The sequence below is a fragment of the Elgaria multicarinata genome, chromosome 1, assembly GCF_023053635.1.
Source record: "Elgaria multicarinata webbii isolate HBS135686 ecotype San Diego chromosome 1, rElgMul1.1.pri, whole genome shotgun sequence".
NCBI classification, from domain to species: domain Eukaryota; kingdom Metazoa; phylum Chordata; class Lepidosauria; order Squamata; family Anguidae; genus Elgaria; species Elgaria multicarinata.
In genome coordinates this window covers 50207203-50223034 of record NC_086171.1, presented here as the reverse complement: position 1 = coordinate 50223034, position 15832 = coordinate 50207203, and the positions used below count along the sequence as shown (strand labels likewise).

Sequence of the window (15832 nt, the reverse complement as noted above, 5' to 3'; positions counted from 1 at the left end):
CCCAACATTCCTCAGCCAGCATTCCCCAGCATGGCTAGCTAAGAAATGCTGGGAATTGTTGGGCTTTTCCCCCCTGAGTAAACATGCATAAGATTGCACCCATAGCAATTTATCCCACATGTGAGGAAGAGGATGAACCAGACCCTTTTTCTTTCAACATGGGTTAACTTTTAAACTTTGGTTAACTGCCATCAGCTATTGCCACATAAGAGCTCTTCTGTGTTATGTTTTTTTTGGGAAGGCTGGGGAGAATGTCTTCAACCCCAAACCTGTCTCAATCGTCAACAAAAAGCATCTCTGAACCGAAGAATGATGAGAACCCTTCTCAAAGTAGACAACCAAACAATCCCACACTGAGAATATGAAAACATTGGCAAGAAAGGCACAATCCTATGCATGTTTAGACACACACACCCCAAAAAAGTCCTACAACTTCCAGCATGTCCAGCCAGGAATGCTGGGTGTCATAGGGCTTTTTCTGTCTAAACATACATTGGATTGCACCCTTAGTCTTGGTTTTACAATTTTTATTTCAATATTACATTGATCAGGTACATGCAGGCAAGGTGGGAAGGAAAAGAGCTGGAATTTATTTTTGCTGTTAATCATATACCCAGACAGTTAAAAACAACCCTTGCTGTAGCAATCTTTTTCATACTAAATATGTTGGGGGAAATAAAGCAAATAATAATAATAATAATAATAATAATAATAATAATAATAATAATAATAATTTGTGCATAATGAACATCATTAAGCAGGAATTAAGGAGTAACTTGTTTTGCTAGAAAGCTGAGCTCCGTATACTAAGAAATACCACGCAAAATTCTTCAACATGAATTAATGCTAAACAGTAAGCTGAAGAGTAAATATTCAGATATTAGCTCAGGACTATGATTATTTTTATTTATGTATATGTGCTATTTATATATTATTTATTCAGTAACAAAATTTATACGCCGGCCAGTAACAGACATGCTAATGATTTGCGGAGGATAGCAACACTATTCAAAACAAAAGCAAAGCAAATGCTGAGATAATTCCTATTCGACTCTGCTACTGAATATACAAAATATCAAGAAGGGCTGTCACTCAATGGCTTTGCCTGTAGAAGGTCCCAGGTTCGATCCCTGGCATATCCAGGTAGGGCTAAGAAATAATCTGGCCTGAAACCCTGAAGAGCTGCTGCAAGTCAACTAGGGTGACCCTATGAAAAGGAGGGCAGGGTTCCTGTATCTTTAATGATGTTGTGCAGACTTCTACTGTTACATTCTACTGTTAGTTTTACCCTACCCTGTGCCTGCTTACCCTACCCTGTACCTGTTTGCATTCTCTTCTCCTCCTTATTGTTTTACTATGATTTTATTAGATTGGAAGCCTATGCGGCAGGGTCTTGCTATTTACTGTTTTACTCTGTACAGCACCATGTACATTGATGGTGCTATATAAATAAATAAATAAATAAATAAATAATAATAATAATAACAACAGTTGTATAGAAAAGGGAATTTCAGCAAATGCCATTTGTATGCATGCAGCACCTGGTGAAATCCCCTCTTCATCAAAACTGTTAAAGCTACAGGAGCTATAGTAGAGTGACCAGATACAAAGGCTCCTGCAGCTTTAACTGTTGTGATGAAGATGGAATTTCACCAAGTGCTGTGTCCCTACAAATGACACTTGCTGAAATTCCCTTTTCTATACAACTGTTAAAGATACAGGAGCCCTGCCCTCCTTTTCATATGGTCACCCTAATATAGACCAACCTTCCCCAACCTGTTCCCCTCTAGAAGTGCTGGACTAAAACTCCCAGAATCCGCCAACCAGCCATGCAGATTTTAATACCCAGGCAAGTTCAGAGCGAGATGAGCTGCTATGAAACAAAAGATGAGCTGGCAATAAAAGAGCCAACAATAGTACTTGAAAGTACGTTAAAAGTACTTTAAAATCCTGAGCAAATAAAAAGCTTGCTGCTAGCACCTAAAACAGGGGGGGGGGAAGCCTAAAGCCAGAAAATGAACCAATGATCAGTGCTTGGAGGAAAGGGGTGGGGTCAGCAGAAGGGGTGTGGCTCTCAGATTAGGACCTCTGGAGGGCTGACCTAAAAAAAAGCAATGTTGCTTCCAGGGGAGAACATTCCACAGTCGTGGTGCCATAGTCAAAAATGGTGTCTCTCTAGTTGCAACTCACTTCACTTCTGACAAAGAAGACACACAGAACAGAGCAGGATTCCCCAACCTTTTCAGGCTAGTAGGCTCAATTGGAATTAATGAGGCAGTGTCATGGGCACTATTGCAAAATAGCTGCCATCGGGACTTGCCCATTCCTAAAATAGCAGCCAGTGTAAGCAGAGCCGGTGGCAAACTACTCATTTCCCAGAAAGGCCAAGAGAAAAGCACCTTGCCCAAGGGCCTAAAGTAAAATGCAGTGGTGGGGTCCATCCTTTTGAACCTAAATAAAGATGGCACTGGGGGATAGCATTTCATTTTGCCGCACGCCAGCATCCCAGTTCGTTTTTCTAAATTACAGAAAATCTGGTGGGGGGAATCAAATACCAATTAGGAGGGACATGGAGCCAAGGAAAGCTCTGTGAGCATCCTGGTGCCCAAGAGTGCCGTGTTGGAGACCTCAAAAGTTCAGCGTTGGCAGATTACCCAAGTGCAGCGGCAGGTTGGTATGGAACTATGCGCTTCTTTGGGGATCTTACATATGCAAAGCACTACCCATGAACCATAGCCCCAGATGCTGCCTCTTACTGGATGTTTCCTTTCTTCTTCTTCCAGTTTTCCCATGCTAACCCTGTGGGCTCAGAACCATATTATGCTGGAAATAAGCTAAGGTAGTTAGCAACGTCTTTCCTTCCCATGTTCCAGAAAAGCAATCTGTTCTCTAAGATAGGTGTTTTAACCAAACAACTCAGTATCATTCTTTTTCTGCATTGTTCCATAATGTACCCACGTACAACAAAAATAGCAACGTGTTCTGAAAATCTAGTGCCTATATATGTTGCTTGACTTGGGAGGGAATGGGGTGGGTGGGGAATCTAGCCAATTTCCCTGCATTATAATAAATAGCAGGATGACAACAGATTCTTTGAGCTTGCCTTTTGTATATGTATTCTTGATATTCTACTCACTGCATTTGGATGACACCATAAACTAACTTCTCCCTGGCATTGCACGCTCGCCCTTCCATCTCCTGTGCTTGGGGAAGGGAGGTTATGGAAAAGGGGATCAGATGCTTTCATTTCACTTTTTGATTAACCACAGTTTATGGTTATGTCCAAACCGAAACTGTGGTTATTCTTAACTACGGTTCCTTTTAAAACACCAGCTTCATAAACCATGTTTTGAACTTGGCTTGTTTCAAACACACCATATTTAAGATTAACCACAGGTTGTCAGGTTCAGATGTAATGCTAAACTTCAGTTAATCAAAAATGGAAGTGAGAGCTTCCTAATTCTCCTCGTGGCCATGCCAGAGAAAGGGGAAAGCGTGTGAGCCCAAAGAGAGGCTAGGTTCATTACCGTCATGATGGAAAGGAAAGGAAAGGAAAGGAAAGGAACCTCTCTTGCAAGCACTTGAGTCATTGCTGACTCCTAGAGGGACGCCTGCTTTCGCTGACGTTTTCTTGGCAGACTTTGTAGCGGGGTGGTTTGCCATTGCCTTCCCCAGTCGCAGTTACCTTTCCCCCAGCTAGCTGGGTACTCATTTTACCGACCTCGGAAGGATGGAAGGCTGAGTCGACCTGAGCCGGCCGCCTGAGAACCAGCTTCCGCTGGGATCGAACTCAGGCCGTGGGGAGAGTTTCGGCTGCAGTAACTGCCGCTAACCTCTGAAAAATCCTTTGTCTCCAAAGAACAGTGGACAGATGCTGTAGCTTTGGCATCAACTGATCCATATCAAAAGAAAAGGAGAGAGGGTGCACAAAGTCTACAAAGTATTTTTTCACAATGTTGATAAAAAATAGGTCTGTAAATAACGAAAGATCAAGTTTTCACTACTAGGATGCTCAAAGGGGAGGATGCAATGACAACATCTTGAATTCTGAAGGAAGTGTGACAGAAAGAGGAGGTGTGTGTTGGAAGGATACATGGGCACCCTATGTGTATCAGTTAGGCTGGGGGAAGGTATCGCAGGAGGATACAGGCTATGAAATAACTAGTATTTAGAAGGGGGGTGTGCGCGCGTGCGCGTGCATCTGCATGTGATTTCATATCTCATCACTTCCTTACCAGCATATGCTTCACTATCCCAAATTACTAGGAACAGTGCTTATTTTCTAGTACCTGTCTCTCAAAATCACTGCCCTATTTGTCCCTGCTTTTCCATTGGGGGAGCAGCTGTACACGTCTTGTTCAATATATGTGTGTGTGTGTGCATGCGTACATTCTAGCATAAAGCCCATATTGCCATGGGCACTAGTAATCTGAGGGCAAAACATAGTCTTCCTTGATTCCTGCTATGCCAGTCCTCCAGCAGCTGCATGGAGGTTCCTTTCCTTCAATGCAACCGAGGACATTTGGCCCACACATCTGTTGTCACTGAACGACATTCGCTTCTTCTTCTCAGGCCTCAAATCCATCTCCTTCCCTCTTCCCCCACATTTTAAAACCTGGCTTTTCCTAGGGCTGCTTCTTTTCCTCCTCCTCTGACATCTCAGAGCATTCGCCACCACCTCTACCACCATCTCCCCAGCCAATAGGGCCACTCCAAGAGCAGGCTCAACTTGCAACACCCAAGGCCCTCCCTCCACCTCTGCCTTTAAGTTTTTCTCCCTCTGCAGTGCAGAGCTACATGAGAGCTGTAGTTCCCCAACTGCCTCAGGATCCTGGCCAGGGTGTGGAAACATATTGTTTGGATATTAAATCTCAAGCTTTGGACTTTTTGGAACTTTCAAAGTTTTCTGCGTGTCTATACAGCTCAAGCTTCAGTTTAAAACAAAAATGAGCAAAATCGGTCTGGTAGATCTCAAGCATATCTCAAGAACTCTACCGTATTCTTATGGAGAGAAAGAGAAAGAAGAAGAGAATCAGCACATACCTGGCCCACAATTTTTCATATTTCAGCTCCCCTCCTGCTAGAAGTTGCATTTGTGTATGCAATGCAAATACACATACATGGCCACAAAACACCAATGTGCTGCTTCTCTCTATGCCCCCCGTTCATTAACCACCTCCCTAATCGTGTTTGAGGTTTATCTTGTCTACAGTTCATGTCACAATGGATCTCGTTATATGTAACCATCTATAAACTGTTCTTAATTTGTTTAAAAAGGGAAATGGTTGTGCTGACTCCACCATTCTTCAAGAAACTCATGCAGGACAAGCTATTCCAGAGTAAACTACTACTGTGGAGGTTTAGGGGTGGGCTGCGGGTGTTGAAGAGTCTTCAGGAAATGATCTTTTATGTGGGGATAGAGGTATGTAGAGGTCTTCCAACAAGTGAGAATGAGATCACAAGTACCGGATGCAAAGCTTAACATCCTGTGTTTTTACCCTTTAAAAACACAACAGTGTAACTTACCGGGAAATAAAGAAGCAGTGACCCAAATAGGATAGTCTCCAAGAGAATGAGACCTGATGCCTTGATGCTCTAGAACAAAAACAAACAGGTACAAGAAATTAGAGCGACCCAGCCATGGCCTTATTTCTAGCATATATTTCTAGCAGAAACATTCAGGGGTCTGAAATCCAAATGGTTACATTGATGGATTAACAACTTCAACACATTTTGTTGTTGTTATTGTTGTTTCAGCACAAGACAGAATCCTGATCAGCAATCTGACTTGCAAAACAATTAATCTAGACATTGAATATTGGGATTTAAACCGCTTTCAATCCTAGTTCATATATTTGCTTATAAGTAGGTTCCCATTATTTACTAAGATTTAACTTCCTAGTTGCTATGCTTAGAGAGCAACCTGATATTCCCTAGGCAGCATCCCAAGGGCCACAAGATTGTTTGGGAAACCCCCTCTGAAATCTCCCTCAGCTCTCTCACCTCCAAGGAGTTTTCCCATCAAAGGGGTTTTCCCAATGTTGGAGCTCCCCTCCTGACTCTGCCCAGCCCCCATGGAGGTTTCCATGGGGGCTTCCTCTACGAAGGCAGAAGTCCAACCTCAGGAAGAAGGTGGGAAATAGACATGCAGGGAGTGTGGCTGTGGGCAGAGGGAAGAGCCATGGGTCCAAAGGATCTACAGTCCTCTCATCTCCCAACCATACCCCCAACACAGAAGGGAAAGGAAGCCAGCTGTGAGGGTTGTCTAACTGAATTTCCCATAGGGATAAGGGGGAAGAGGCAAAAATGCCTCCACTGTTTGTTCCGGGGGCAAGAATGGAAGTCTCCAAGATCAGAGCGCTCCTTTGTTTGGATTCCTTGCCCATAGGATTGCGCTATTAGGGATGCAGGATTAGCCCTATTGATACCAATATAAGAAAAGATAGTGTAAACTGGACTGCTCCCCAGTGCTCTCATGCCAATGTACAGTTTTAATAATAATAATGATGATGATGATGATGATGATGATGATATAATGTTACAGCAGAATAAAGACAAAAACAAAAGATTCCTGAAAATTGGCTAAACCCAGTATTTAAAATCTATTCAAGACCTGGTAAAACAGTATAGTTTTTACTGCCTGTTTAAAACTCTGTAGGAGGCAGGTCCACAGTGGTTGCATTGCTACAGAAAACGCCCTGTCTCATGTACCCATTTGGCGGTGGGACTTACAGGAGGGCCTCTGATGAAGATTGCAAATTATGGGCAGGCTCATATGGGAGGAGGAGGTCTTTCAGGTATTCTAGACCCCTTTCCTAATTTCAGGTGATAAAGTTGCTATCTATTCTACTCATATCCCAAGCAGTTACTCAAAGTTGCCCACTGATACTGTGAGTTTCAGTTCTCATCTTCCATGTCAATTTGAATATGTTCTGATCAGTTTAATTGTAAATGCTGTGCATTGTTTGATCTCTTCAACCACATGAGCAATTAAGAATCCTTTGCAAGAAGACACAAGTTGGTCATTCTAACCAGAGCTTCTGACTTTAACATACAACAACATGGCTGTCTTTATATTTCTGCCTTAAGTTTTTGTAGCATTATGCACAAACAGCAAAAATAATAAATCTGCAAATGGACAATAAAATAGGGTGACCATATGAAAAGGAGGACAGGGCTCCATAGAAAGGGGAATTTCAGCAGCTGTCATTTGTATATATGGAGAACCTGGTGAAATTCCCTCTTCATCACAACAGTTAAAACTGCAGGAGCTATACTAGAGTGACCAGATACAAAAGAAGACAGGGCACCTGCAGCTTTAACTGTTGTGATGATGAGGAAATTTCACCAGGTTCTCCATATATACAAATGACACCTGCTGAAATTCCCTTTTCAATACAACTGGTAAAGATGCAGGAGCCCTGTCCTCCTTTTCATAGGGTCACCCTACAATAAAACTCACTGGACAATGGACCATGTCAGTCAATTTTTTTTAATTTTTATTTTTTAGCTGGATTCCCTCCAATTAATAACAGTTAAAGTCATTGCACAAAAAAAGGGTAGAGAGTAAATGTTATTTGCCAGGATGGAAAAATACTACGTGTGGTGCTCTGCATATGCCCAGAAACTTTAGCTCCCTTCTCCCAGTAGCAGCGCCATGGTTCACGGTGCTTTGGAGAAGCACCAGATGACATGCAAGGCACTTCCACGCAAAGTAAAAAAGAAATGGCCACCGACTTGGGGTCCAAGGAAGTTAAGGTGGCCATGTGTCCTCTTCCACAAGCATAGTCCTCTATTTGAAGGGGTGCTAGAGGACTGTCCTCTATTTTGAAGGCATCTTCTGTTTGAAGGACTGTCCAGTTTAAGGTCAGTATAACGATGAAGAACCATATGGAAAGGAAGACAGGGCGCCTGTATTTTTAACAGGTGTATAGAAAAAGGGAATTTCAGCAGGTGTCACTTGTATGCATGCAGCACCTGGTGAAATTCCCTCTTCATCCCAACAGTTAAAGCTGCAGGAGCCCTGCCCTCTTTCATATCTGGTCACTCTAGTATAGCTCCTGCAGCTTTAACTGTTGAGATGAAGAGGGAATTTCACCAGGTGCTGCATGCATAAAAATGACACCTGCTGAAATTCCCTTTTCTATACACCTGTTAAAGATACAGGAGCCCTGCCCTCCTTTCCACAGGGTCACCCTATCTGTACCCTCAGCACCTGTTCTCAAAAATGCCAGGAAAAGGAAACACTGCTAGTTTTAGGGCAAATTACCTCCTAATCCAGCAGCAAAGTGAACTGGTCACAGTGACTACACTACACCCAGAGATTAATCAGTTGCAAATGAAGCCTTCTTCCTCACCTCCAAAACGAGTACGTTTAGTACCACTGAGCGAGCCACCCTTCCACGGCAGCAGTTTTGAACAATGAAGTACCTCTAAAGTGCCCAGCTAATGCTTGTATATCAGCTACAGCTGTTGACCTATTTTCAATAACTGGCTGCCTCGTTTTTAACAAATTAACCAATCAGCATATTTAAATGCAGCTTAAAGGGATATTTAATTAAGTTATATATCTCTAGGCTGAGGCTGAAAGCAGTCGCCGTAAATAAGTGCAATGTACGTCTGCTTTCAATCAGACAAACCACTCTACTTCCAAACATGCCTTGGGACTCCTTGGTTACTAGGCAGTAACCCAGTAGATGATACTGCCAGCTCACCACAGCTCAAAATCTAGGGACCGGCACCCCTGGGATATCAACCCTTCTTTTTGAAATGCATGAAAACCATACATGGTGCTTTAGGATGTTCAGTTTCCGCTTTACATTTATTTATTGCATTTTTATACCACCCAATAGCTGAAGCTCTCTGGGCAGTTCACAAAAATTAAAACCATTCAAAGTATTAAACAACAGTATAAAAACATGATATAAAATACAATATAAAATAAAGATTTTTTAACTATTTTGGTTTGCAGCATCAGAGCATGATTTCTGGCATTTTGAAATGTATATAATGTGTAGAAGGTGAATTGCAAATCTAATTGCTCCTTCTCCTTCTTTTTCTGCACCTCTCCTCCTTTAAAGTCCAGGGAATTGGCACAGTGGTCAGGGGGAAAGTGAACCTGACACGGCTGACATTCCCCAGTGAATGATGTACTCTTGGTTGCCATTCAATTCTTTCTGCTGGGACTACTCAACAGCTTCATGTGCTAGGTAGAAATTTGCATTGCTTCCACCCAGGAGAATCATTAAATATCTCTTTGTGGAAATGGTGCAGCTGTCTTTGGGCAATGCCGTTTCCCACAGGCTGAGAAACCAAGCCACTACTTTGGTGTAATGAAGCTTGTCATAAATGTCAAAATATTTCCATGTTGCCCTCTCTCACAGTTAGACTCGTGCTAGAAAACTACCGTTAATGACTGTACATGTAGCATACATATAGGCACATGATTAGGAAAACCGTGGCATAAATACCTGCATCACCATTATTATTAATTATTATTATATCCTTTTCCTCTTGCAAGGAACCCAAGGCAGCATACCTTGTCCTCTTCTTCTCTATTTTATCCTCACAACGCCCCTGTGAGGTAGGTTAGGCTGAGAGTCAGTGACTGGCCCAGAGTCACCCAATGAGCTTCATGTCCGAGTGGGGACTAGAACCCAGATCTCCTGAATCCCAGTCCAACACTCTAACCACTACACCACACTAGTTCTTTAATTGTTCAAGCTTAAGTGCTGGAGCGCAAGGTATCAAGATCAAGTGCTAGGATCTTTCAGCTGTCAAAGGATTCCCTATGATCTGCAGGGAACATTGTAAAGCAGAAAAACGTTATGTGGAGTTATGAGGCCATATAAGTAATTATCAAATTACTGGAATAATATTGTGAATGGCTGTTCCATGGAAATATGTATAAAATCCAATATCATGTTCATTATCTAAAACACAAGACTGCAATGGGGAGGGGTGCTTATAGCTGGATCCAAACTCATCCTAAGGATGGTGCTGTTTTAACCTATAAAGCCTTACATGGCTTGGGACCACAATACCTGATGGAACGCCTCTCCTGACATGAATCTACCCATATACTACGCTCAACATCTAAGGTCCTCCTCTGGGTGCCTACCCCGAGGGAAGCTCGGAGAATGGCAACCAGGGAGAGGACCTTTTCAGTGGTGGCCCCTCAATTATGGAATGATCTCCCTGAAGAGGCTCGCCTGGCACCAACGTTATTACCTTTTTGGTGCCAGGTCAAGACTTTTCTCTTCTCCCAGGCATTTTACAGCATTTAACAGCATATGCTGAGTTTTTTAATTGACCCCAGAATAGTTGTTTTTAAATGGATATTGCCTGTTTTTGTTTGTATTTTATGCTTTTTATGGTTTAAAATTTTGTATATTTCTTTTTAATGTTCACTGTTTAAACTTTTGTAAACCACTCAGAGAGCTTCGGCTATGGGGCGGTATATAAGTGTAATAAATCATCATCATCATCATCATCAGCTGGTGCTGTTCATGCCAGGACGTTGTGCAAAGGATGGTAGGAGACGTCTGTTGTACTGTTTCCTTGCAGCATGCCAGGGAAGGAGGGAGGCACTTAGAGACACTCTATGTCTTTTGAAATTGGTAGGACTTGCTTCTGAGTAAGCATGCATTATTAGCCCAACACTAAAACCTTAGCATTGCATCCTAAACCAACAGAAGTGTCCCATTCTTAATGACGAGGATCCTGCACCCAAGCATTGGATTACAGACTTTTACAAAAGAAAGAGTGTGGGTGGAAGCTTTACTTCTATGGGATGGAAATGATCAAGGGATACATTATTCCCTGTGCTTTCAGCACTTCGCTGTGGGGTGGGGTGGGGTGGGGTGGGAATCTCCCTTAACTACAACCAACCCCATGCAGTCAAAAAACAAGTGGCTACCTCCTATATCTTGCCATAACCACATGTCCTAGCCATGGCAAAATAGAAGAGCACTGTTTGGGGCTCAAGTGTTGTCCCAAATGTTAAAGTTTTTTTTTAATTGGTAATGCTTTTCTTTCAAGATAAGACTCCCCTACCCCAAACCTCTCCCTACATTACATCTTCCTCCCCAGTTATCAACATTAAAACCCATAATAGCAAATAAGAGCCCAAACAGTATATACCCATATTGTGATTCCCAGTCAGACTGGATTGCCAGAGTGGGGTGGGCAAAGGAGGGGAAAACTTTCCTCGAAATATTCCTCCTACCCACCCGCTTTCCCAGTGCAATGGGGCTCTTCTCCTGCGACCCTCCCTTCTGATCAGCTTGAAGGCTCCATAAGTGTCTCCTTTGCACTATGTAGTCAGATAGGGACTAAAGGAATAAAAATTCTTTAAAAATCAAATAAATTGATTTTTTTTAAAAAGAAATTGCGTGCGTGGGGGGGGGAAGAAGCTTAAACCCTTCACTCACAAAAAGCCATGGTCCCTAAATACACAACACTTCAAGAGACAACTACAACAAAATCTGCACACCCCTTCAAATTAGTGCATGGAATACAATAGAAGACACATTGCATGCAATAGAATTTACTTCTGGGATTGAATTGAAAATCAAGCAGCAGCAATGATCAAATGCAGAATAAAAGAACACACACATGCAGTAAGCAAGTTGTTAATTGTAGGATTATTGTGCTGGAAAGGAGAGAAAATTCTCAGTAACATCTCTCACCAGAGGCTTCATTATACAATGAGGGCCCAATGATCAGTCCAAAATCTGTTCAGCTGGCCTGGACTCAATCTTTGGTAATTCATTAACTGGTAATTTTTCTTTTCTCAGAGTTAGGATGGAAAAAATAGTTATTTTGGACTGCTTATGGGCTTTAATAAAGGGATGCTACATCATTGGTCACTAGTACCAACCCCAATTAGACAGTGGTACAAATCCCAGCTGTTTTTACCCTCCTCTGATAAGTGCATGAATCAGAGCTAGCAGCTAGCCCCAGAAATGGGTCTCAGAGGAGGAAAGAAGAAATCAGAAAGGGTGATGTGGATGGAAGTGGTAACTGACATATCCAAGTCCCCAGCCATTCAGGGCTTTAAAGGTAAACTATAGCATTTTGAATTGTGCTTAGAAATGGGCATTTTTTAAGCAGTGCCAAGATATTGTGGGGTTTTTTTGTAAACAGGGGTGGGCAACTTGTGGTCCTCTAAATCTTTTGGCCCACAACTCCAATCTTCCCTAGCAGCATAGCCAATGGGAAGGGATGATGAGTGTTGTAGGCAAAAACATCTGAAGGGCCACAAGTTGCCCTGTGGTAGATGCTCCTAATTAGCCACTTAACTGAGGTTTTCAAGGAGCTTTCAAAGGTAGCCCCACATAAAGTGCAGTGCAGTACTCTATTCTGGAGGTTATGAGAGCATGAATCAAAGCAGCCAGACATCTCTGTCCAGAAGTGGCACATCAGCCAAACCTGGTGAAAGATGCTTTTTTTTTATGGAGGCCACTTGGGCCTCAAGTGAGAATACTGGATCTATAAACAATAGAGTTGCCAGTGAAGTTATCCCAAGCCAGACTTGGATAAGACGTTTGAGGGTTCGTAAAAGTCTGCCTCAAATTAGCTAGTTTTATACTTTGAATGGTTTTAATTTTTGTGAACTGCCCAGAGAGCTGTGAGGGAACTGGCTGTCATTTCCGGTTATGACCTTAATGAAGGCCGTGTTCTTTGCGCATGCCTGAAGTCCGAGGCAGACATTCCTACCGAACAGGTTTGAACCGGTTGTGCTATGCTGCCAAGATGCGCACGCAATTCCTTTGTGTAAAAGTGTGGGCGTTTCCTCTGCATGAGGGGCGTGTATAAAAAGCCCCTCCTCCCAGTCCCCAGGGCAGCTGCCCGTGGACTCATCCCGGGCTGCTGTTTCGCTAGCGAATAAAGCTATCTGTTTGGACAAGAACTTTGGTGTGGACTCCGGTTTCTCCGTGTGGGCTCCAGTTTTTCCGTAACATTCCTGGCGCCCGAACGTGGGGCCGCTTCCTTCAACAAGGAAACCTCACGGAGTACTGGACAGCCTGCCAGGGAGATTTCCCCCACTCCAGCTTGCCTCCTCGCAGCTCCCCCCCAGGCGTCCGCCGACACTCATCGGGAGCGCGCCATCAGCTTGCCTTCGGCTTCGCTGATGCCTGGTGATCTGGAGACGGACCGACCTGAGGGGGCGGCGTGGACGCAGCTGAACCTCTGTGGAAGTTTTGCTACAGATACCTTTCTAACCGGCGCCGGAACTTCAAACAGGCAAGTAACAATGAGCTCTCTGTAATCTGTTTCTGTTCTGTTCAGCCAGCTCCCAGGAGCTGAAGGAGGGGCTGGATCAACCCCTCAGAAGCCGGAATGTTTCTCTCTGTAATCTGTTTCTGTTCTGTTCAGCCGGCTCCCAGGAGCTGAAGGAGGGGCTGGATCAACCCCTCAGAAGCCGGAAGGTTTCTCTGTTTTCTGTTTCTCTGCTGGGCTGGATTTGGGAAAGAGGGTGTTGTCTGTGTAATTGGTGTGTGAATGGCAGCCTGATTTCCATAGTTGGCCGTTGGATCCATCAGTCCTCTGGTGCCATTTTGTGCCTGGAAATTCCGGCAACGTGGGCTGGCAGCGTGTGATTGTGAACCTATTGTTTCACCAACTGACTCCCCCACTACCGATAGCCAGTTGGTTCCCCGTCTACCCACCTGATTTGTCTGTCTGTCTGGTGAATTTAGAAAGTTAGGATGGGGGGAGGTTCTTCCACTCCATTAGATCTCATGGTAGAGCATTTTGCACAAGTTTTTGATACTTCGCAGTGTAATGTTCAAACCATGACTTATGAGTACCATTGGACTTGGCCGAGCCAAGGCCCCCTTGTGGCCTGGCCGCCACAAGGCACCTTTTCTGAATCCTATATTACCAGAATATATAATTTAGCTATAGTAGAAGGGGGGCCTCTGACTCCAGAAGATATCCCATACATTGAAGGGTGGCTGAAAGTGGCTAAGCTCCCCCCACCATAGGCGAAAAAGATGGTTGAAAAGGCAGCCCTAATAATGATGAACCAGGCGAAGAAAGATAAAAGAATCCAACTCCACCGCCTGAAGCAGCTCACTTACACTGCTTCAAAGGACAAACCAATCATACCTTGTCCTCAGGAAGAACTGCCGCCGCCTTATGTTTCGCCTACGGTGCCCCAGATGAGGCCCCCACCAACAATGCCCACTGTTCAGTTCCGCTACTACAGAAAAGTTGGTGTTGTGTTAAAGTGAAAAAAAAAAAAATTGTCAGTTTATGTTTTCCACCCGGCCCAAGTGAAAAGAGAACGTTTTTTTTGTTTCCCTCCTACGGATCCCCCTTCGCCTCCTCCCTAGTGGTTTTTTTTTTGCTTCTCTATGCTTAGCAGCTAGAGATAAGCAGTTTTGTTTCAGTAAAAGTTTTGTTCTCAGTGGAAGTAGTCCAAAGATTTTGAAGACTTTGTGTATTTTGTCTTTCACTAACCTCAGATAATTAGAAATGTAGAACCCCATTTCACGGAAGAAATGTCTTCCATAGCTTTGAAGATTCACTGCCTGAGTTAAAAAGCTCCTTGTAAGCACAAATAGTTTTGCCAACCATTGTGCCAAGATGGGAGAAAGAAAAAGTATGTTGCTAAATGCCAGAAGTATGTAAAAGTATGTGAATACAAGACGTAAAGAAAGATAAGAAGTTGAAACATAGGGGAGGAAGAAAAAGAAAAAGAAAAAAAAAAGGAAAGTGTTTGAAGGTTAGTGTACGTGGCATGGTTTTTGACCAGAAGGAAAAGGGGGGTGAAGAAGCCCTGCCTTGAAAAAGTTAGTGAATGGACAATCTTGCGTCCTCTGCTGACGAAGATTGGAAATACTGAATTGCTATATTTTTGTGTGTGTTTTGAACGTTGTGTTCTGAAAATTGCCCAGTGGCTCTTTTTTTTGGGGGGGGGGGCAGAGATATTCTAACTTTGGCCTAATAGAACTTTTGAAATGCTTTGAGCCCTGAGCCTGAGCCCTAAATGCAACTACAATTGAAATCTAAAAGCACCCCTGTGTTCTTGCATCAGTATCCTTTGAAATTAGAAGCCAGAAGAAGAATACAGCTATTGCTTTTTAAAAATGGACTTGTGAAATGATTAAAGCAATTAAAAACTCCAGCTTGCATGACTGTGTTTGCAATACCAGCCTCAAGCGTGCTGTGCCAAAAACGTGGCACAGACCAGTGGAGTACAGTGGAAGAAGCTGACACCTGAACCCCACCTGCCAGTCCAGATATGAGATCAACCTCCTTGTGGACCCAAGGCTTGCCTCATTGAATCCTGCCACGTTGATACCTGAACTACAAAGAAGAAGTTCCAGAGCATGACTTGAAGTCTTGCAACTTGGCACCAAACCTCGCCCAGACCTATACGATGACCTCGAGTTGTTTACTGATGGATCCAGCTACAATTGTACAACAAGCAGCTGAACTCGTAGTATGCACAGAAGCCCTGATGCTTGTTTCAGGCAAAAGACTATTCAAAATATCACATGGACAGATTTGGAAAGAAAGAAGATTTGTGACTGCCTATAGAGCAGTGACCCATGGAGAATTAACAGTTGATCTGTTAGAAGCCCTGATGTTGCCAAAAGAATTGGCTAATTTGTCTACAAACAGCTGCCATAATTGGAGCTAGCCCATTTCTCAGTATTTGAATCCACCTTATGCAAAAGAAGACTTGGAATTAGCACAATAACTCAAAGTTTTCAAGAACCCAGAAAGATGGGATTTGTTACCCCTGATGTGCCAAGAATCATCATGACCTCCCTGTTTAAAGACCAGGTGTTTAAAGACCTCACAAGATGGACATTGA

The 15832-nt window shown here is 43.3% G+C and overlaps 1 protein-coding gene across 1 annotated transcript in view; it reads right to left on the bottom strand.

Annotated features, from left to right (window-relative positions):
* GPR158 (G protein-coupled receptor 158) overlaps positions 1–15832 on the bottom strand; it is a 154624-nt gene that overhangs the window by 41260 nt on the left and 97532 nt on the right. The window contains exon 5 of the mRNA XM_063127910.1: positions 5527–5595. Coding sequence (XP_062983980.1) covers positions 5527–5595 — 69 coding nt within the window. The remainder of the gene's footprint in view (positions 1–5526; positions 5596–15832) is intronic.